This window comes from Somniosus microcephalus, chromosome 3 (assembly GCF_052327205.1).
Source record: "Somniosus microcephalus isolate GS21.2 chromosome 3, FLI_Smic_1.0, whole genome shotgun sequence".
NCBI classification, from domain to species: domain Eukaryota; kingdom Metazoa; phylum Chordata; class Chondrichthyes; order Squaliformes; family Somniosidae; genus Somniosus; species Somniosus microcephalus.
Genome location: NC_140989.1, coordinates 74,074,966 through 74,093,303, shown reverse-complemented (window position 1 = coordinate 74,093,303; position 18,338 = coordinate 74,074,966). Strand labels below are relative to the sequence as shown.

General features: G+C 42.8%; 1 protein-coding gene across 7 annotated transcripts in view; it reads right to left on the bottom strand.

The window, feature by feature from the left end:
- ush2a (Usher syndrome 2A (autosomal recessive, mild)) overlaps positions 1–18,338 on the bottom strand; it is a 1,396,947-nt gene that overhangs the window by 633,666 nt on the left and 744,943 nt on the right. For all 7 annotated transcript variants that reach the window (XM_085981146.1, XM_085981156.1, XM_085981149.1 and 4 more), the window contains one exon: positions 15,236–15,398. In XM_085981146.1, coding sequence (XP_085837272.1) covers positions 15,236–15,398 — 163 coding nt within the window. The remainder of the gene's footprint in view (positions 1–15,235; positions 15,399–18,338) is intronic.

The following is an 18,338-nucleotide window of genomic DNA, read 5'->3' as shown; positions in this document are numbered from 1 at the left end:
GGGCCCAGCTTCAACGTCCACAGAGGTGACCACACACTCCATGGTAGACTGTGGAGTTTTTAAAACTTGTGCCAGAATTTCACACAAGCTGGACTCTTCCAAACACTTTGATATGGTCAACAGCACTTAGGCAAGCAGCCCAATGCCTCGAACACAATTTAAAAAAAAAAAAAAATTCTCGGAATGTAAGCAAGTATGGGGCGATGGGCGTGAAAGAGAGACAAACGATCAATGGCACCATTCTTGCTATTCTGTTATCGGTTGGCCCGGACTCTGGGTTCAGGCTGTACAACTGCAGCATCAGTGATGCCGCTAACATTTGTGTGAATGTGAATGCAGCCTTCGAAAGTAATCTGGAGTGAAGAGGACACACTCCTGGCATCACTCAAGTAGATATATGGCCCTTGGATTTGCTGAGTCCAGGCCTTTCCTCAGAGTTTAAGTCCACGCCATACAAGGGCATTGATGTAAGGGGGACAATTTTAGTTTTAGTGCTATATCCTTGGGTTACTGAAAAAGCAAGATGATGGCTGAACGCATTTTCCAAAAAAATGGTTCCGCTTCTCCTCCTTGTTAGCTGTTTATTGATTGCTGATTCTAGATTGATAATTTTTTTTACCTCTTTGCTATTTGTTTATTGTTTCCTTTCTTATCTGCTCAGTAATATTTCAAATTACCAGCATTTTTTAGTTAACAGTAATTTGTTGCTATTTTATGAATGTTAATTCAGCCAATGTGACAGACTATGCGTCAAACATTTTGCACTTATGGCAATTTGATGTTTCAGGGAGGCAAGCTTTTAAATTGTACTGTTAAATATGGAACACATGAATATTATTTTCAAATAATATAGATTAGGACCAGTGGAATCAGAAGAGGCAGCACAGATATAAAACAACGGGTTTGACAAGATATGTAAATGGGCCAAACAATGGCAAATGGAATTTAATAGATAAGTGTGAAGTGCTCCACAAGCGAAGGGAAATGTGGAACACATGCACTCCATTAATGGTGTTGAAATGGCTAAGTATGAATTTGAAAGAGACCTATGAGTCTTAGGTAAAACCAATATAAACTTGTGCAACCAATGCAGAGTAGCAAACACCAAAGCTAATAGAATGTTGAACTGTATAGGCAAAATGATAGAATACATGTCAGAAGGGGTCTTGATTAAACTGTGCAGTGCTCTGGTCCAGCCACAATTTGAGTACCATGTCTTGTTCTGGTCACTGAGGCACAAAGAAGACAGTCAAGCATTGGAGATAGTGCAGAAAGAGCCACATGTCTGATCTCTCATGTTAGAGTTCTGAGTTATGAAGAAAGATCGAAGAAACGTGAGCTTTTCAGCCTTTCAAGGAGGCATCTGGAATCATTTAAGAGGCAATTAGATGTTGCACTGGGGAGACTTTATGACCACTTTGGATGTATATACTAAGATGGACCAAATAACTTTCCTTTCCTTTCCTTTCTGTAATTATCTTGTGATGTTGTGTGACTGGAGGACATATATTTAAATTAGTGGAGAATTGTTTTAAAACAGATATAGAGAGTACTGGAGGAATGAGGCTAAATGCACTGGAATTTTCTTCTGCTGTTTTAAATACTGTAAATCTGTAATTGCGATTGTGGAGTCACTCTGTGGATTTCATTGTTGTTGGAGCATAGTTATGAAATAGGTTCCTGACTGTGTTTCCTACATAGTCTATTACAGGATAAAGCAAAATATATGGGGGAAAAATTTGTTCTTGCCCGGAAAGCAGTCGGTGTCCTCGCCAACTGCGGTTTACGGCCGCCCGAATTGGCTGCCGCACTAAACAAGGTAAATTGGTGTGAGGGGCATGGTGGCAGGTGGTGCAGCGCAGGTGGCGCAGCGCTAACCTTAGGCACAACATTGTCCCGGTGGCGTTGCACGAGGGATCTGGGACCAATTTGTTGTGCTGGTGAGGTGTTGCTGCTTCCCCGAGCGTCTGTGTGCGAGGCTGTGAAGCTCACAATGCATTGTAGGCAGTGAGGAGCTCTGAAATTTAAAGGGCCATGCACATTGAAGCAAAGGAAAATAAAATGCATTGATTCAATATATTTTTCAGCCCTTTCTACCTTTTTACAAATAATCAATATTTAAAAGAAGTTCCAAATATCAATATTCAGCACTTAAAGCTGAATTACCTTCCTAAACTCAAAAAGTGGGAAAACTGCCTCAGCACTACCACAAATGGTACAGCAAGCCAGGGAAGGGGCACCCAGGGTCTTGCACGCAGCACTCCAGCTTTGTGCAGGGAGTCAACATTGCAAGACTGGTCCTCTACCCACAGGGCCAGGAGGCCCTCCAGAAAGAACGATGTGGGAGTACATTACCAAGGCCATCACTGCCAGTAGTGTCACTCCCACCACCTGGCTTCAGCGCCCAAAGAAGCTTCATGACCTCAGACCACTGGTCAAGGTCAGTGAATGCATCTTCAAAAGACGTCACCTACCCATTGCACCACTAGCCTCGCACACTGCTCAATGCAGGACCCCCAATCACTCACCTACCAACAATCTGCACCAATGACAAGGCACATATCCCATTCCTGGCATCACTTCATCCCCATGGAGGAGATGGTGCAGGCCATTCTTGGCAGGGACATGGCTGAGCCCTTGGCCAGTGGCAGGGCTGAAAGGATAGAAGATGCAGGTATCCTCGTATGTTATCCTGCTTCTGGCATGCACCTCTAGACTTCCCACTCTCCCGTCAGCACAACTCCACCCTTGTGCCTTCCTCATTTCACACACCCAAGAAATGCATCCTGCTCAGCCAGTGGGACCGCAGGTGGAGAATTCCATCCTGGTTATGTCGACCACAAAGGGGCTGTCTCGGATGCTTTCTTCCATCTGATTGCTACTCTTCGGCTTCCTCCTCTTTGGCGTCTTCCTCTTCACTCTGCAAGTGGATGCTGTAAATGTGAAATTACAGCATAAAATGCTGCAAATACTCAGTTGGTCAGGCAGCATGTCGACCTGAGATGTGAACTCCACAGATGTTGCGTGACCTGCTGAGTGTTCGCAGCATGTTGTCTTCTCAAAGGCATTCACTTACCATCTGAGACCTTGCAAGCATCCAGCAGCACTCCCAAAACCCTTAAAAAACTTTTCACATCTATTGCAAGCCACCACTTCAATAAAATTAAAAAATCCCAGCCCAAACCCTTCCATTCAAACTTAACTGATTGATGTGTGTGTCCCTATCAGCCTGCTTGCATGCCAGCTTAGGACCAGTGCTGACTTGAGCACTAGGGTCAAAGTTCACATAGGTGACATTAAGTCGGCCATTTTTGTTCAGGGTGCTACCGGTTACCGGTAGCGCAAAGGAGGTGACCAATATGGTGGCCGCTGCCGGGACCACCTCCAGCTGGTGCAAGAGCGGCGGTCCACATTTTCTCATGCATCGCTGGCACTTCCAGGTGTAAGGACATCAATTTCTCGCCCATAATGCTTTCAGCGGCTTCATTAATGACCTTCCTTCCATTATTAGTTCAGAAGTGGGGATGTTTGCTGATGATTGCACAGTGTCCAGTTCCATCTGCAACTCCTCAGATAATGAAGCAGTCCATACCTCATGCAGCAAGAACTGGATGACATTCAAGCTTGGGCTGAAAAATGGCAAGTAACATTCACGCCACATAAGTGCCAAGCAATGACTATCTTCAACAAGTGAGTCTAACCACCGCCTCTTGACATTCAAAGGCATTATCATCGCGGAATCCCCCATCAACATTCTGGTCACCACTGACCAGAAACTTAACTGGACCAGCCACATAAATACTCCGGTTACAAGAGCATGTCAGAGGCTGCGTATTCTGCGGTGAGTGTCGCATCTCCTGACTCCCCAAAGCCTTTCCACCATCTACAAGGCACTAGTCAGGAGTGTGATGGAATACTCTCCACTTCCCTGGATGAGTGCAGCTTCAACAACACTCAAGAAGCTCGACACCATCCAGGACAACGCAGCCCGCTTGTTTGGCACTCCATCCATCATCTTATACATTTACTCCCTCCACCAACGGTGCACCATGGCTGCAGTGTGTACCCTCTACAAGATTCACTGCAGCAACTCGCCAAGGCTTCTTCAGCAGCACCTCCTAAACCCACGGCCTCTACCAGCTAGGACAAGGGCAGCAGGCGCATGGGAACACCATCACCTCCAAGTTCCCCTCCAAATCAAATACCTTCCTGAATTGGAAATATATCGCCGTTCCTTTATCGTTGCTGGATCAAAATCCTGGAACTCCCTCCCGAACAGCACTGTGGAAATACCTTCACTACAGGGCCAGCAGCGGTTCAAGAAGGTGGCTCACCATCACCTTCTCAAGGGCAATTAGGATTGGGCAATAAATGCTGGCCTTGCTAGCGATGCCCACATCCCAGGAATGAATTAAAAAAAAATAAACCTAGAAATTGTCTTTGGTGCACTAATGAGGGGTTCACTAAGTATTCTATTGGATTTTTGAATATTACAAATAAAGTGGCTTAACATAGGTTACTGATTTCAGTAAAAGTACAAAACAGGAGTGGGAGTGGGGCTGTCCAGGGAAGCAGCCTGTACCCCTGAAGAGCATGCTCATTTAAAAATAAAATTGGTTCGGCCCCCTTACCCAGGGAGCTGCATGAATGCTGAACTGGCATCTATAGTACCTTAAGCAGCACCAGCCTCATGCAGATTAAGTGTCCTCCAGTGGGATTATCATTGGAAGACATCAGCCCAGTGTGATTCCTGGGATTGTTCCCAGCAGGTTTTCAGGACATAATGGATCATCTTCATTTCACCAGCATGCAACAGTCCACAAGATTTTAATCTGATTGAAGGCCAAGTAAAAGCAATATGGTTGCCAAATCCCTCAGCCCTTCTCAGCCTTTATCTGCCACAGAATCCTTGACCACTCTCATTGACAAACGCACAGCACCAGTGAAATACCAACATTATTGTCTATATCCATGTTTTCCAGTCAAATCACAAATAGATGTGTTGATACTTTAAATGTTGTATTGATTGTTTTATTCAACCAAGCGTAACTTCAAAAATAAAGGTTATCATCTAGCAAGCTAACCTATAAAATTCAGTGAAGCAATTTTGAGTTACTTTATAACCATCACTTTTTCTGTGTGTTGAAATTGAAGTTGATACTGTAGTCATTTTGATCTTTATCAGATTATATACTCAACTTCAAAAGGAAAGAAGCGTCTCATCCTGAGAACTTGTCTATAAAACTTGGCAAAGGTCTTTGTAGGCATTCTGGAATTATGTATGCCTATATTTTCTTTGTCCAATTTACAGATGATACTATCATCCTCATTCTTATCATACAAAATCCAACCCTCAAGTTGGCCTAGAATTTCCTGAAATGGTGCAATCTGCGACTTACACCATAAATTATGCGGTTTCTTGATCCAATCTACCCATTACAAACTGACTCAAAATTGCTTGGAAAAGTCATTTGAATAAGCCGCAGTGAGCATAATCGCGAATCAGTGACCGCCGAAGCGGTGCAGCCAATGGCTTTTCCCCATCAACTAATTAAGCAGATCAATATTGGCATGACCTGAGTCATAGAGAATTCAAAATTTCAAATCCTTTCACTATACTGAACCTGATCATTTGCAGAAAATTGTTTGAGTTATGGACACACTCAGTTGCTGTATTCAGTTTTCAGGAACATTCTAAGCAAGTTTTTTTTACCCATTTATTTAGAATATGGCATTGGTAATTTAAGCTACCTAAAAAATCTCAGATCGAACGGGGCAAAATTGGACCTGGTTTTGCCTATTTCTTGGGTGCAAAATGGGTGAAAAGGTCCAATTTCATGGAGCTATGTCCCGTACCCCAAATATGCCTGAAATATGTCCAATACCATATTAGTTCTGGCGATATTCTAACATTCCTGGCAGCCATCTTAAACAGGCATAAGATCTTTTGCGTATGCTAGTGAGGGGCCGAACACCTGTCTAACTACTCCTCTCCAAAAGTGGTCAGAAACTGAATGTGCCAGGCATGCTCAGTTGAATTTTTTCAGTTCCTTCTGCGTCCTTAAATGAATTGGTGGAGGCCGCCAACATAAAGGTAAGTTTTTTTCTTTTTATGTTACCTTAATGTGAAGCCAGGAGGATTCTGGCTGCACAACATTACAGAGGGCAGCTGTTGGCCCACATTAGCCCCTCTCCCATTCGCCTCACCCTCCCAGGACCTGCCTGAGGGCCACTGTTGCATGCCCTATAATTATACTTGAAACTGTTCCTCCTCATTCATGTTCTGTGCTTCACCAAATGCGAGTTCATTCAACTCACTAACTGCCCTCCCTGCAGGGCATACATTTGTGATGGTGCATGCAATTGTAGGAGTGGGTGACATTGGGTGCTATGAGGTGCTTGGTTGAAGCTGTATATTTGGATCTGCTACTTCCTCCTTTTGACCATCTAGAGGATCAGAAGAAGATCACATTTTACAGTGCTAGGAGTAAGACATCCCTAGAAACATACCTTCACATGCCATTATAAACTGCAATGTCTGCTTGTGCAAGAGGGAGCGCATGAATAAGGAGAGAAAATTTGTGGAACCCAAATGCACAGGCAATCAGTACTTTCTATGAGTGAACATGTGATGTTCAAGTTCCTTTTGCTGGAAGCATAGGAACAGGAGTAGGCCATTCAGCCACTCGAGCCTGCTCTGCCATTCGATGAGATCATGGCTGATCTGCGACCTAACTCCATATACCCACCTTTGGCCCATATCCCTTAATAACCTTGGTTAACAGAAAGCTATCAATCTCCGACTTAAAATTAACAACTGATCTAGCATCAATTGCCATTTACGGCAGAGAGTTCCAAATTCTACCACCCTTTGTGTGTAGAAGTGTTTCCTAATTTCAATCCTGAAAGGTCTGGCTCTACTTTTTAGACTATGCCCCCTAGTCCTAGAATCTCCAACCAGTGGAAATAATTTATCTCTAGCTACCCTATCTGTTCCCCTTACTATCTTGAAAACTTCGATCAGATCACCCTTTAACCTACTAAATTCTAGGGAATACAACCCTAATTTGTGTAATCTCTCCTTGTAACTTAACCCTTGAAGTCCGGGTATCATTCTGGTAAACCTACGCTGCACTCCCTCCAAGCGTACTTAATTTTTGTCTGGAGGATAAACACCAAATACTTGGTGGTGCTGAATGACCTGTTTCAGTGTTGCAATTTCTATGCGATGCTTGTTGCTTGCCACATTGATTACCACATGGTCAAAACATTGATGAAGGAACATTGGACAGTGCCCATAACAACAGGAAGCCGTTTGTGCAATTAGAAAGATGAACAGCAAAGTGCAGTGCACTCATCCTCTGTGACAGTGCACCAAGTTGAAAGTGAAGTATAGTTAAGTTGCACTGTAAGCCAACATTGTAAAATTAAACTACATATTTGCACACTTACTTTGTTTCCCTTATGTAGCCCAGCAAATTTCTTCCTCACTTGCTCTGGGCCTGACCACCTCCATTCATGCTCCACAATGGGTGGGAGATCTTGGGCTGGCAGTGCGCAATTTGGACGTAAGTGGTCCAGTTAGGGAATTTTTTTACCCTTTCATAATTTAATATATACATTAAATTATTCAATTACCTGCATTTCATATTGGAAAACCACCACTCCTGAATGATACTTTTAAGATTGAAAAATTGGTCTTCCCCGATGGCTCACAGCTGGTTTAGCCGACAAGGGGCTGAGCCTTAGGGACCAGGAAAATTCAAGGTTTGATTGCTAATCCATTTTAAATTATCTGATCATAGCTAGGGCAGCATTTGAGGCTATTAATTAGCTCAGTACCCTGGGATTCGGAAGGGGAAAATCACCAAGGTCTCCTGCTTCTTATTCAGAAACCCTTATTGAAAGGGCACATGTGTGCATGTCGAGTGAGGTTAGTCGTTTGACTTCAAAGTCGAGTAGCCTTCTGATGCTGAATTAGCTCACATGTAGAGAATTGCAACTTCGATGAGGGACTAGAGGGTGAGCAGCACCCTTTGAACCGTACTCGCAACTTAGAGTCAATGCTTTCAGATAAGGAGAGAAAATTGTCTGGAAAAGGAAGACAAAATGAAAAATCCAATGTTTAACAAAAAAGAGATGAAGCTACCTGCAAATGCAAAATACTAGTTATGCACTTATTATTTATTTATATTGTAACTGTTAATTAACAGCTAATGATAACATTTTAATTTGCATCCTGATTTCACACATTACCTCATACAGCCACATTTGTTAATAGATGCACATTTAATCTTCCAATGCTTCTAGCCATGTAAATATTGGCCCGGATTTTGCAGTAGGAATAATGGCGAGACTATCAGCGCTTATCGTCATTATGGAGTAAATTGGGCAGCAACCTCTGGCATCCGCACATGCGCAGTTAGACATGGAAATCAGGAAGTTGCTGTCCGATTTGCCCTGCTCCTCCACAAGCTTCGCTACACCGGTAACTCACCGAAAGATTTAGCATTTAAACACAAGGAGGGCATGAAGTTGCGGTACTTACCCACTAGATTCCCACTAAACACGCCAGAAAAAGTTAGGGCTAATCCATTCAAGTGTATTTGAATTTTTAACAATGTGATAAGTATTAATTACTACCAAACAACCTCTCTAGCACTGAAAATTTACTTTTACAAGTGTAGAGTCTCATTCCTTCAGATTTTGATTACTGTTGGAGATTAAAAAAACTAAAATTAAAATAAAAAACTTTTTTTTTACTTTTTCTTTCTGTCTCTTATCCCTCCCTTCATCCCATCCTTCTTTCCCTCTCTTTATTTTGCTTTCTGTACATGATTTTACATTGAATTAAATATTCTAACTGACACTTCCTGGTTTAGGTTCTGTGTATCTCAGTAAGGATTCTTCAATCTGACTGGTTGAAGAGACACCTCTATTCACACAGGTCCCAGATCCCCCTGTAAAGGGCACTGTGCTGTATCAGACTCCTGATTTTTTTTTATGTGTTCCTGGGAGGCCAGTATTTATTGTCCACCCCTAGTTGCCCTTGAGAAGGTGGTGGTGAGCCACTTTCTTGAACTGCTGTCCGTGTGGTGAAGGTACTCCCACAGTGCTGTTAGGTAGGGAGTTCCAGGATTTTGACCCAGCGACGATGAAGGAACAGCGACATATTTCCAAGTCAGGATGGTGTGTGACTCGGCGGGAATTTGGAGGTGGTGGTGTTCCCATGCGCCTGCTGCCCTTGACCTTCTAGGTGGTCGAGGTCACAGGTTTGGGAGGTGCTGCTGAAGAAGTCCCGACGACCGTAAGTTGCCGTGCAAAAGCCCACCGTTAAAATGGTGAGCACCGTTCGTTCACCACTGGCCGCAAATTCCAGGCCATTAGTAAAATAATCATGTGTTCATTTTTTAGGCACTGTTTGAATGAATATGAAGGCATAACTGTTTGGAGACTACAATAGAATTTCATTCAAAATCCAGTTTCTAATAAAAAAAATTGTTCCAAGAACACTAAGTTGTTGCTGTGCATAATAAACGAACATTTTTAGTTTGTATCTGCATTAGATAATTCTATCTTTTTACTGTATTAGTGGGCTAGGGAGAGGAAAATGGCCAGGATTCTCACTCACAAACACTCCAAAGATCTTTGTCAGAAATATGTGTTTGGACTTTGGGTGAGGACAAGATTGGGCTCAGTTGTAATGGCTCCTTTGGTCAACTAAGCAACCAACACTCCATGTCAAAGCTTTCACATAGAGAATGGCCACTTAGGAGAAGCATCAGAGGGCACCTGATACCAATAGAACCATACCCAGAAAGGAGTCAATTGCTTCAGGAGATCAGTAAAGAGGGGGAGAAAATATGGCAAAATATAGCAGAAGAGTCATTTAGTATTTAACCAAGGTTCAACATATTTATTTCTGAATACAACATTGCCATATCAACTTTTAAAGCACTCTTTGTAGCTAAGGTAGCTCTGATAAACTGTGGGAAAAAATAAAATTTTAATGTATTCAACTGGATATCAATTGCTTTAGGAGCATAAGAAAGTATGGAACTAAAAAAAAATCACCATTTAAGATCACGCCTTCCATAAAGAAAGAAAGACTTGCATTTATATAGCGCCTTTCACGACCATGGGACGTCTCAAAGCGCTTTACAGCCAATGAAGTACTTTTTGAAGTGTAGTCACTGTTGTAATGTGGGAAATGCGGCAGCCAATTTGCACACAGCAAACTCCCAAAAATAGGTCTTGCTCAGTCTACCCAATTGTGGACTATAATCTTTCTATTTAATTTCCTTAGAAATTGCTATGCAAAATTTCTCCCCAACACCCAAAGGCAATCAAGTCAAACCCCTGAATATCTAATCATCTCCAGATTTCCTCTAATAAACCCTGGCTGATTGCTTTCCACAGATGAAATTTCCTTGATCCCAGCAGCACACGAACAATGATGTTCCATGGAGTATTTGATTGTTGGTAACGGAGTCATTGCAGGTAGATGTAAGCAGAATTAAACAGTAGCCACACAAATGCTATATTGTTTTCAATGTTACAAAGATCAAGCATAATTGAGAGAGGTCAATGATGATGTTTCCTGTTTATTTTTATGTTCTAAGAATAGCAAGCTCTATTCAGTTGCAAGCCTTCAGCTCTTTGGGTTGGTCCATTTGATCCATGCTTAGGCAAACACATGATGAACGCAGCCATAAAGCTGGTAAAAGATTAGGAACTGAAGAGATTGCAAAGTCTCTGTTTGAAGAATGGACTCAGTCGAGAATATTTTTGTGGACTTTATGGGCGGAGGGTGTTTTCCCTGTGGTGGGATTGTCCTGTGCAGAAGCGTGGGGGACTGGTTTGTTAAAACTCCAGAGAACGCATGGCAGTGACAAAAGAACTGTCAGTCATCCAGAATGTATGGGTTCACCCGACGGTCCTGGAGAAAGGAAGGGGGCCATTGAACTTGAACTTATTAGAAAGGCCACTCTAATATGCAAAAGCACTTCTCACTTCCATCTCAGAAGAGAAGCAGAACAATGAACCCACTGGCCTCAGCCATCCGAAGAGGAGCCAGTTTTTCCCAACACAAAGACCGAAAGATATGTCCCAGACTTAGTGCCATTAATCCAATCACGGAATACTCATGGGTCCGAGGATGACCCATCACTGATTAAGCACCAGAGTGCTTAGAAACAAAAGGATTTTAAAGATTGGCGGGAAAGATAGGGGTAGCCAGACTCCTATAAAGATAGATTCTTTTCCACCATTCTTTCTCTCTCTCTCTCTCGCTCCACCAAGATCGACCTAACAAGAAGTACCAGAGGAAGAAGTCGCTGAGCGAAGCGATCGAGACCAACTGTGTGTGGTGGTAAGCATAATCTCAAGTGTCCCAAGCCGGTAACCAGATATCCCAGGCAAGCTGGATGAGGTGTAAGGGGCTCAGGGTTTTTCTCAGAAGTGAAGTTTTTGGGCTATTCTGGGGTGGGAGCTTCGTTTGGTTCAGCCAAGCGAAGGGGTTTATGCGACTGGGTAATTCGTTAGTAGTGGTGGAATTAGAGTCCACCATAGCAACAAGAGAATTACTGCTTGTTATAGTCCCCAGTTGTGTACTGTATGTATGTTGTTTGTAACCTGGATTTTATTCTCCACAGAGACAGTGATTTTGTTTAGTAGTGCATGTTTTAGCCAGTGTATGTTAGACCAAATAAATATAAGTTTGATTTTTCACCAAAGCATTCCTGTCCGTGACTTATTCCATTTACACTCTGAATAATAATTCCCGGGTATAGAACTTTCGTAAGGCGGGGGCGATTCAAACCGTCCTTCTAGCAATTGGGCTAGGATCAAAAACCGCTTACAGAACTGTTAAGAAAACTTGGCCCTACTTGTCACCAATGGCAACTTTAATGTTCTGCAAAGTCTATATCTGCCCAATGATGGAATGTTGTAGCCCTGATTGGTAGATTACAGTGAAAATCCATATCTCACTTCTGCACTCCTGGAATCCAAAGCCATGCCGATCAATACATTTGTTGAGGACAACTTACTCTATCCCAGAGTGTAGTCTTGAAAACAATAGAGAGATGTGGTTGGACTGTCAGTCCAAAGTACGACAAAAGAAGTACTACAAGAGTTGCTAGTGCTTGGCTCCGTCCTCCATGTTCATGCCAAGAACATAAAAATTGCTGCAGATTCACATCAACATGGTATATCAATCCAAATGTTCTGACACAGAATACAAATGGAGAAGCTACAAAAACTATTTTGCCTGTTTGTGCAACTTACTCCAACACCAGTACCACTGCCTGCAATTGATCCCTTGTATATAGCAGTTCAAATACATTTAACCATTTAATATCTAAAGCAAAGCAACAAAAATCTAATTCCGGGAGAAACGCAAAGACAATGGGGAAATTTTCATGTGGAGAGTAAATCGGGTGGGCAGTGAGCAAGGCGTGCTCAGTGTCTGCCTGGAGGAGTCAGCAGAGCACCTCAACCATTTTATTTTGTGCCGACTCTTTATCTTCTATGTTTCTATTCTTAAGGCTAAAGGGATCAAGAGGTATGGGGAGAAAGCAGGGACAGGGTACTGTATTTGGATGATCAGCCATGATCTCATTAAATGGCGGAACAGGCTCGAGGGGCCGAATGGCCTACTCCTGCTCCTATCTTCTATGTTTCTATGTTGCTATGACTCTAAACTTGTGCAAACACACCCTTAGTTCACTTCTGGGCTTATAGAGTTTTGCCTGTTTCTTCCACATGCCATGAATATTCTCTCACATTTCTACCCATCCATTCAATCGGAGGGAAATGTTAGCATAAATAATCATTGACTTTTAACGGTTATCAAACAAATCTGAAAAATAATCATCTATGCTCACATCTCCCCTATTTAAACCTGGCCCACTGCCCTTCACAGATATTATTCTCTACCTCTTAACATAGACAACAGAGGAACCATTAGGGGAATTTTAACCCCCAAGGATAGGTGGGTTGGGAGTGGGTGGGAAGTAAAAATGTTGTAATTCTCAAACCTGACCCCAACCCACCTCCAACCTGCCCACTTACAGTTTTAATGGAAGTGGGTCGGGGGGCGGCCGCCCAATCCGCTCTCAGGAGGCTGCGCGCCTCCAGTTTAACAGAATTTTAATTTTTAACCCACCGGGCTCAGAAAACTCAGCAGGTAAAATGAGGATGGAGTGGCCGGATCCAGAAGGTAAGTGCATTTGCAGCACCGCTTGTGGGCCAGGAGGAGCAGGAGTGTTTCCTCCAGGCCTAACAAGCTTACCTCTTTACACACCACGACACCCACAAGGAGGAAGCGGGGTCCTGTTTTAAATATGCAGATCGGGTCTCATGATGTCATCAGGACGCAATCTGCAATATCAACCCGCGGCCTGAGCGGTGGGGGGGGTGGGGGGAGCAATGTCAGCTTCCCTGTCAGGCAAAACCTGCCGGGAGCCGGAACCTGGGCCAGTAGAGGCACATAAGGTTACATAGGATTACATAGGATATACGGCACAGAAATAGGCCATTCGGCCCAACCAGTCCATGCCGGCATTTATGCTCCACACGAGCCTCCTCCTGTCTTTCCTCAGCTAAATCTATCAGCATAACCCTCTATTCCCTTTTCCCTCATATGCTTGTCTAGCCTCCCCTTAAATGCATCTATACTATTCACTTCAACCACTCCCTGAGGTAGCGAGTTCCACATTCTCACCACTCTTTGGGTAAAAAAGTTTCTTCTGAATTCCCTATTGGATTTCTTGGTGACTGTCTTATATTGATGGCCTCTGGTTATGCTCTTCCCCACAAGTGGAAACATTCTCTCTGTATCCACTCTATCAACATTTTTCATAATTTTAAAGACCTCTATTAGGTCACCCCTCAGCCTTCTTTTTTCCAAGAGAAAAGAAGCCCAGCCTGTTCATCCTTTCCTGATATGTATACCCTTGCATTTCTGGTATCATCCTTGTAAATCTTCTCTGCATCCTCTCCAATGCCTCTATATCCTTTTTATAATATGGTGACCAGAACTGTATGCAGTACTTCAAGTGTGGTCTAACCAAGGTTTGATGCAGGTTTAGCATAACTTCCCTACTTTTCAATTCTATCCCTCTAGAAATAAACCCTGGTGCTTGGTTTGCTTTTTTTATGGTCTTGCTAACTGGTGTCGCAACTTTTAGTGATTTGTGTATTTGTACTCTGAGATCCCTTTGTTCCTCTACCCCACCTAGACTCGCACCCTCCAAGTAATAACCTCCCTATTCTTCCTGCCAAAATGTAATACCTCACATTTATCTGTGTTGAACTTAATTTGCCAATTATATGCCCATTCTGCAAGTTTATTAATGTCCTCCTGTAAATTGTTGCAATCCTCCTCAGTATTAACTTTCCCCCCCAATTTGGTGTCATCCGCAAATTTACAAATTGTGTTTTTGATTCCTAAGTCTAAATCGTCAATGTAAATTGTGAACAGTAGTGGTCCCAGCACTGAACCTTTTGGAACACCACTACCCACCTTCTGCCACTGTGAATAGCTACCCTTTACTCCTACTCTCTGCTTTCTGTCCTGAAGCCAGCCAGCAATCCATTCCACATTCTCTGACCTTGTTCATCAGTCTATTATGGGGTAACTTATCGAAAGCCTTTTGAAAATCCAGATAAATTACATCTACTACATTACCATTGTCTACTCTCTCTGTTACCTCTTCAAAAATTCAATAAGGTTGGTCAAGCAAGACTTTCCCTTTTGAAATCCATGTTGACTATTCATTATTATATTTTTGGTTTCTAGAGGTTCTTCTATTTTCTCCTTTAGTAGGGATTCCATTATTTTTCTTACCACCGAGGTAAGTTTAAAACTTATTTTTCAGGTTTTCTTGTGGGCCAGGAATGCCCATCCAGGCCTCACAAGCAAGTTTTGAGCTTCCCTTGAAACGGGCTACACCCCCGTCCCCCCGATCATGGACAGATTCTTACCCCTCCTCTCCCCATCGCGAACAGACCACCCACCTACCACTGCCCAGAGCCTTCTGCTTCTCATCCAAGCTCCAATCTCTAGCCTCCTCCGGTCCTAATCTCCAGCCTCTCCCTCCCCCACCCCCCAAATATACCAGTGGTGTTTTTAAAAATTACATGTTTTAGTTGGTGAAGAGCTGTTTGTTTCCTCAATCTTGAGATCAAGAAAAGAAAAGGAGACAAATATTGTCTAGTTTGTTGACCTTACCTTGGTCTACATAAAAGAGCCCTGTGAAAATAACTGAATATGTCAGAAGTCCATTTGGTGTATTTGGAGCTGTCCATTTCACTTGGACTGATCTGGGATCTTCAACAATCACAGCAAGTGAAACACTTCCCACCGGTGCATATTCCAGGGTTCGAGCTTTAACCTAAAAGAAAGACTTGCATTTATGTAATACATATTAATATATTAAGTACAATAGGATTGACCTAGTAAGTTAAATCAGCAAGTCCAACAATTTTCCAAACAAATAATGATTAATCGCAGTCATATTCCAGAAACCTCTCAAGAGAAAAAGCACATTTCTATCCTATGCACTGTATATATGGTACATTAAATGGTTTGCTACAACTAATTTAATTTATCAATATTTTTAGCGAGGGTTAGGGGAACTCAATTAAAATGAGGTAAAGAAAGAAAGAGCTTGCATTTATAGAGCACCTTTCACAACCTCAGGATGTCCCAAAGCACTGTGCAACCAATAAAGTACTTTTGCATTATAGTCAGTGTTGTAATGTAGGAAATGCGGCAGCCAATTTGCACACAGCATGGTCCCAAAAACACCAATGTGATAATGACCAGATAATCTGTTTTAGTGATGGTGGTTAAGGGATAAATATTAGCCAGGACACTAGGGAGAATTTCCCCGCTCTTCTTGGAAATAGTGCCATGGGATCATCTACGTCCATCCGAGAGGGCAGACGGGGCCTCCATTTAATGCCTCTCTGAAAGACGGCACCTCTGATGTGCAGCACTCCTAGTACTGTGCTGGAGTGTTAGCCTAGATTTTGTGCTCAAACCCACAACCTTCTGACTCAGAGGCGGGAGTGCTACCACTGTGCTACCGCTGACAGCAGCCGAGCTGATCAATTTGTACATAGTGTTCCTTATTGTACTCAATATTGTGAGAATAATGGACATAGCAGCCTGAATTTCCCTCTCATTGATGGGTTGGAGGTGGAGGGAAGTACTATGCGGCAATATGATTCCACTGCTAACCCAGTGTAATATCCTCTTAGAGTCCTCATTTTCTATGCAGGCTGGGTTTGGAATGGTAATACTACTACTACTACTACTCGGTTTACCTCCCCGCTTCCCCACTCCACCACCAAGAAGGGATGGAAAAAAGTTCTGGTGCAGACTTGAAAAGGCTGCATTCAGTTAAAGGGCAACATAAGAAAAGGAGTCGGCCATGCAGCCCCTCTCCTGTTCTGCCATTCAATTAGATCATGTCTGGTCTGTATCTCAACTGCATTTACCTGCCTTTGTTCCAAATTGTTGACAATTTTGCTAGAGTTCTTTGAGGATGTAGCAAACAGGGTGGATAAAGGGGAACCAGCAGATGTAGTTTATTTGGATTTCCAGAAGGTATTCGATAAGGTGCCACATAAAAGGTTACTGCACAAGATAAGAGCACATGGGGTTAGGGGTAATATATTGGCATGGATAGGGGATTGGCTAACTAACAGAAAACAGAGTCAGGATAAATGGGTCATTTTCTGGTTGGCAATCAGTAACTAGTGGGGTGCCACAGGGATCAGTGCTGGGGCCTGAACTATTTACAATCTGTATTAATGACTTGGATGAAGGGACCGAGTGTAATGCAGCCAAACTTACTGATGATACAAAGATAGGTGGGTTAGCAAGTTGTGAGGAGGACACAAAGAGTCTGCAAAGGGGTATAGAGAGGTTAAGTGAGTGGGCAAAAATTTGGCAGATAGAGTATAATGTGGGAAAATGTGAGGTTATCCACTTTGGAAGGAAGAATGTAAAAGCAAATTATTATTTAAATGGAGTGAGACTACAAAATGCTGTGGTACAAAGGGATCTGGGGGTCCTAGTACATGAAACACAAAAACTTAGCATGCAGATACAGCAAGTAATTAGGAAGGTTAATGGAATGTTGGCCTTTATTGCAAGGGGTATGGAGTATAAAAGTAGGGAAGTTTTGATGCAACTTTACAGGGCGCTGGTGAGACCACACCTGGAGTACTGCGTACAGTTTTGGTCTCCATATCTAAGGAAGGATATACTCGCACTGGAGGCAGTGCAGAGGTTCACTAGGTTGATTCCTGGGATGAAGGGGTTGATGTATGACAAAAGGTTGAGCCTATACTCATTGGAGTTTAGAAGAATGAGAGGTGATCTTATTGAAACATATAAGATTCTGAAGGTGATTGACAGGGTGGATGCTGAGAGGATGTTTCCCCTAGTGGGGGTATCTAGAACAAGGGGGCATAGTTTCAGAATAAAGGGTCGCCCATTTAAGACGGAGACGCGGAGGAATTTCTTCTCTCTGAGGGTTGTGAATATTTGGAATTCTCTACCCCAGGGAGCTGTGGAGGCGGAGTCATTGAATATATTCAAGGCGGAGATTGACAGAGATTTGAACTACAAGGGAGTCAAGGGGTATGGGGAGAGAGCGGGAAAGTGGTGTTGAGGCCAAGATTGGATCAGCCATGATCTTATTGAATAGCGGAGCAGGCTCAAGGGGCCGATTAGCCTACTCCTGCTCCTTATGTTTTTATATTCTTATCCCTTGATACCCTTATCAAACAAAAATCTATCAGTCTTGATCATTTCAATATCCTAGCATTTACAGCTTTTTTGGGGGAGCAGTTACAGATTTCCACTACCCTTTGTGTGAAAATGTGCTTCCTGATTTCACTCCTAAATGGCCTACCTCTAATTTTAAGATTATGCCCTCTTGTGCTGAATTCCCCCACCAGAGGAAATAGTTTCTCTGTATCTACCCTATCGAATTCCTTAATCATTTTAAATACCCCGATTATTTCACCCCTCAACCTTCTAAACTCACAGAGATACAAAGACCGCTTATGCAATCTGTCCTCATAATTTAACCCTACAAGCCCTGATATCCGGGTTGTATACTTCCCAAGGCCAATATATCTTTCCTGAGGTTTGGTGCCCAAAACTGAACACAGTACTCCAGATGTGGCCTTTCCAAGACTCTGTATGTCTGAAGCATCACTTCCTCACTTTTGAATTCCAATTCCCTTGAGATAAAGGCCAACATTCCATTAGCCTTTTTGATTACTTTTTGTACCTTGCATTAGCTTTTACTGAT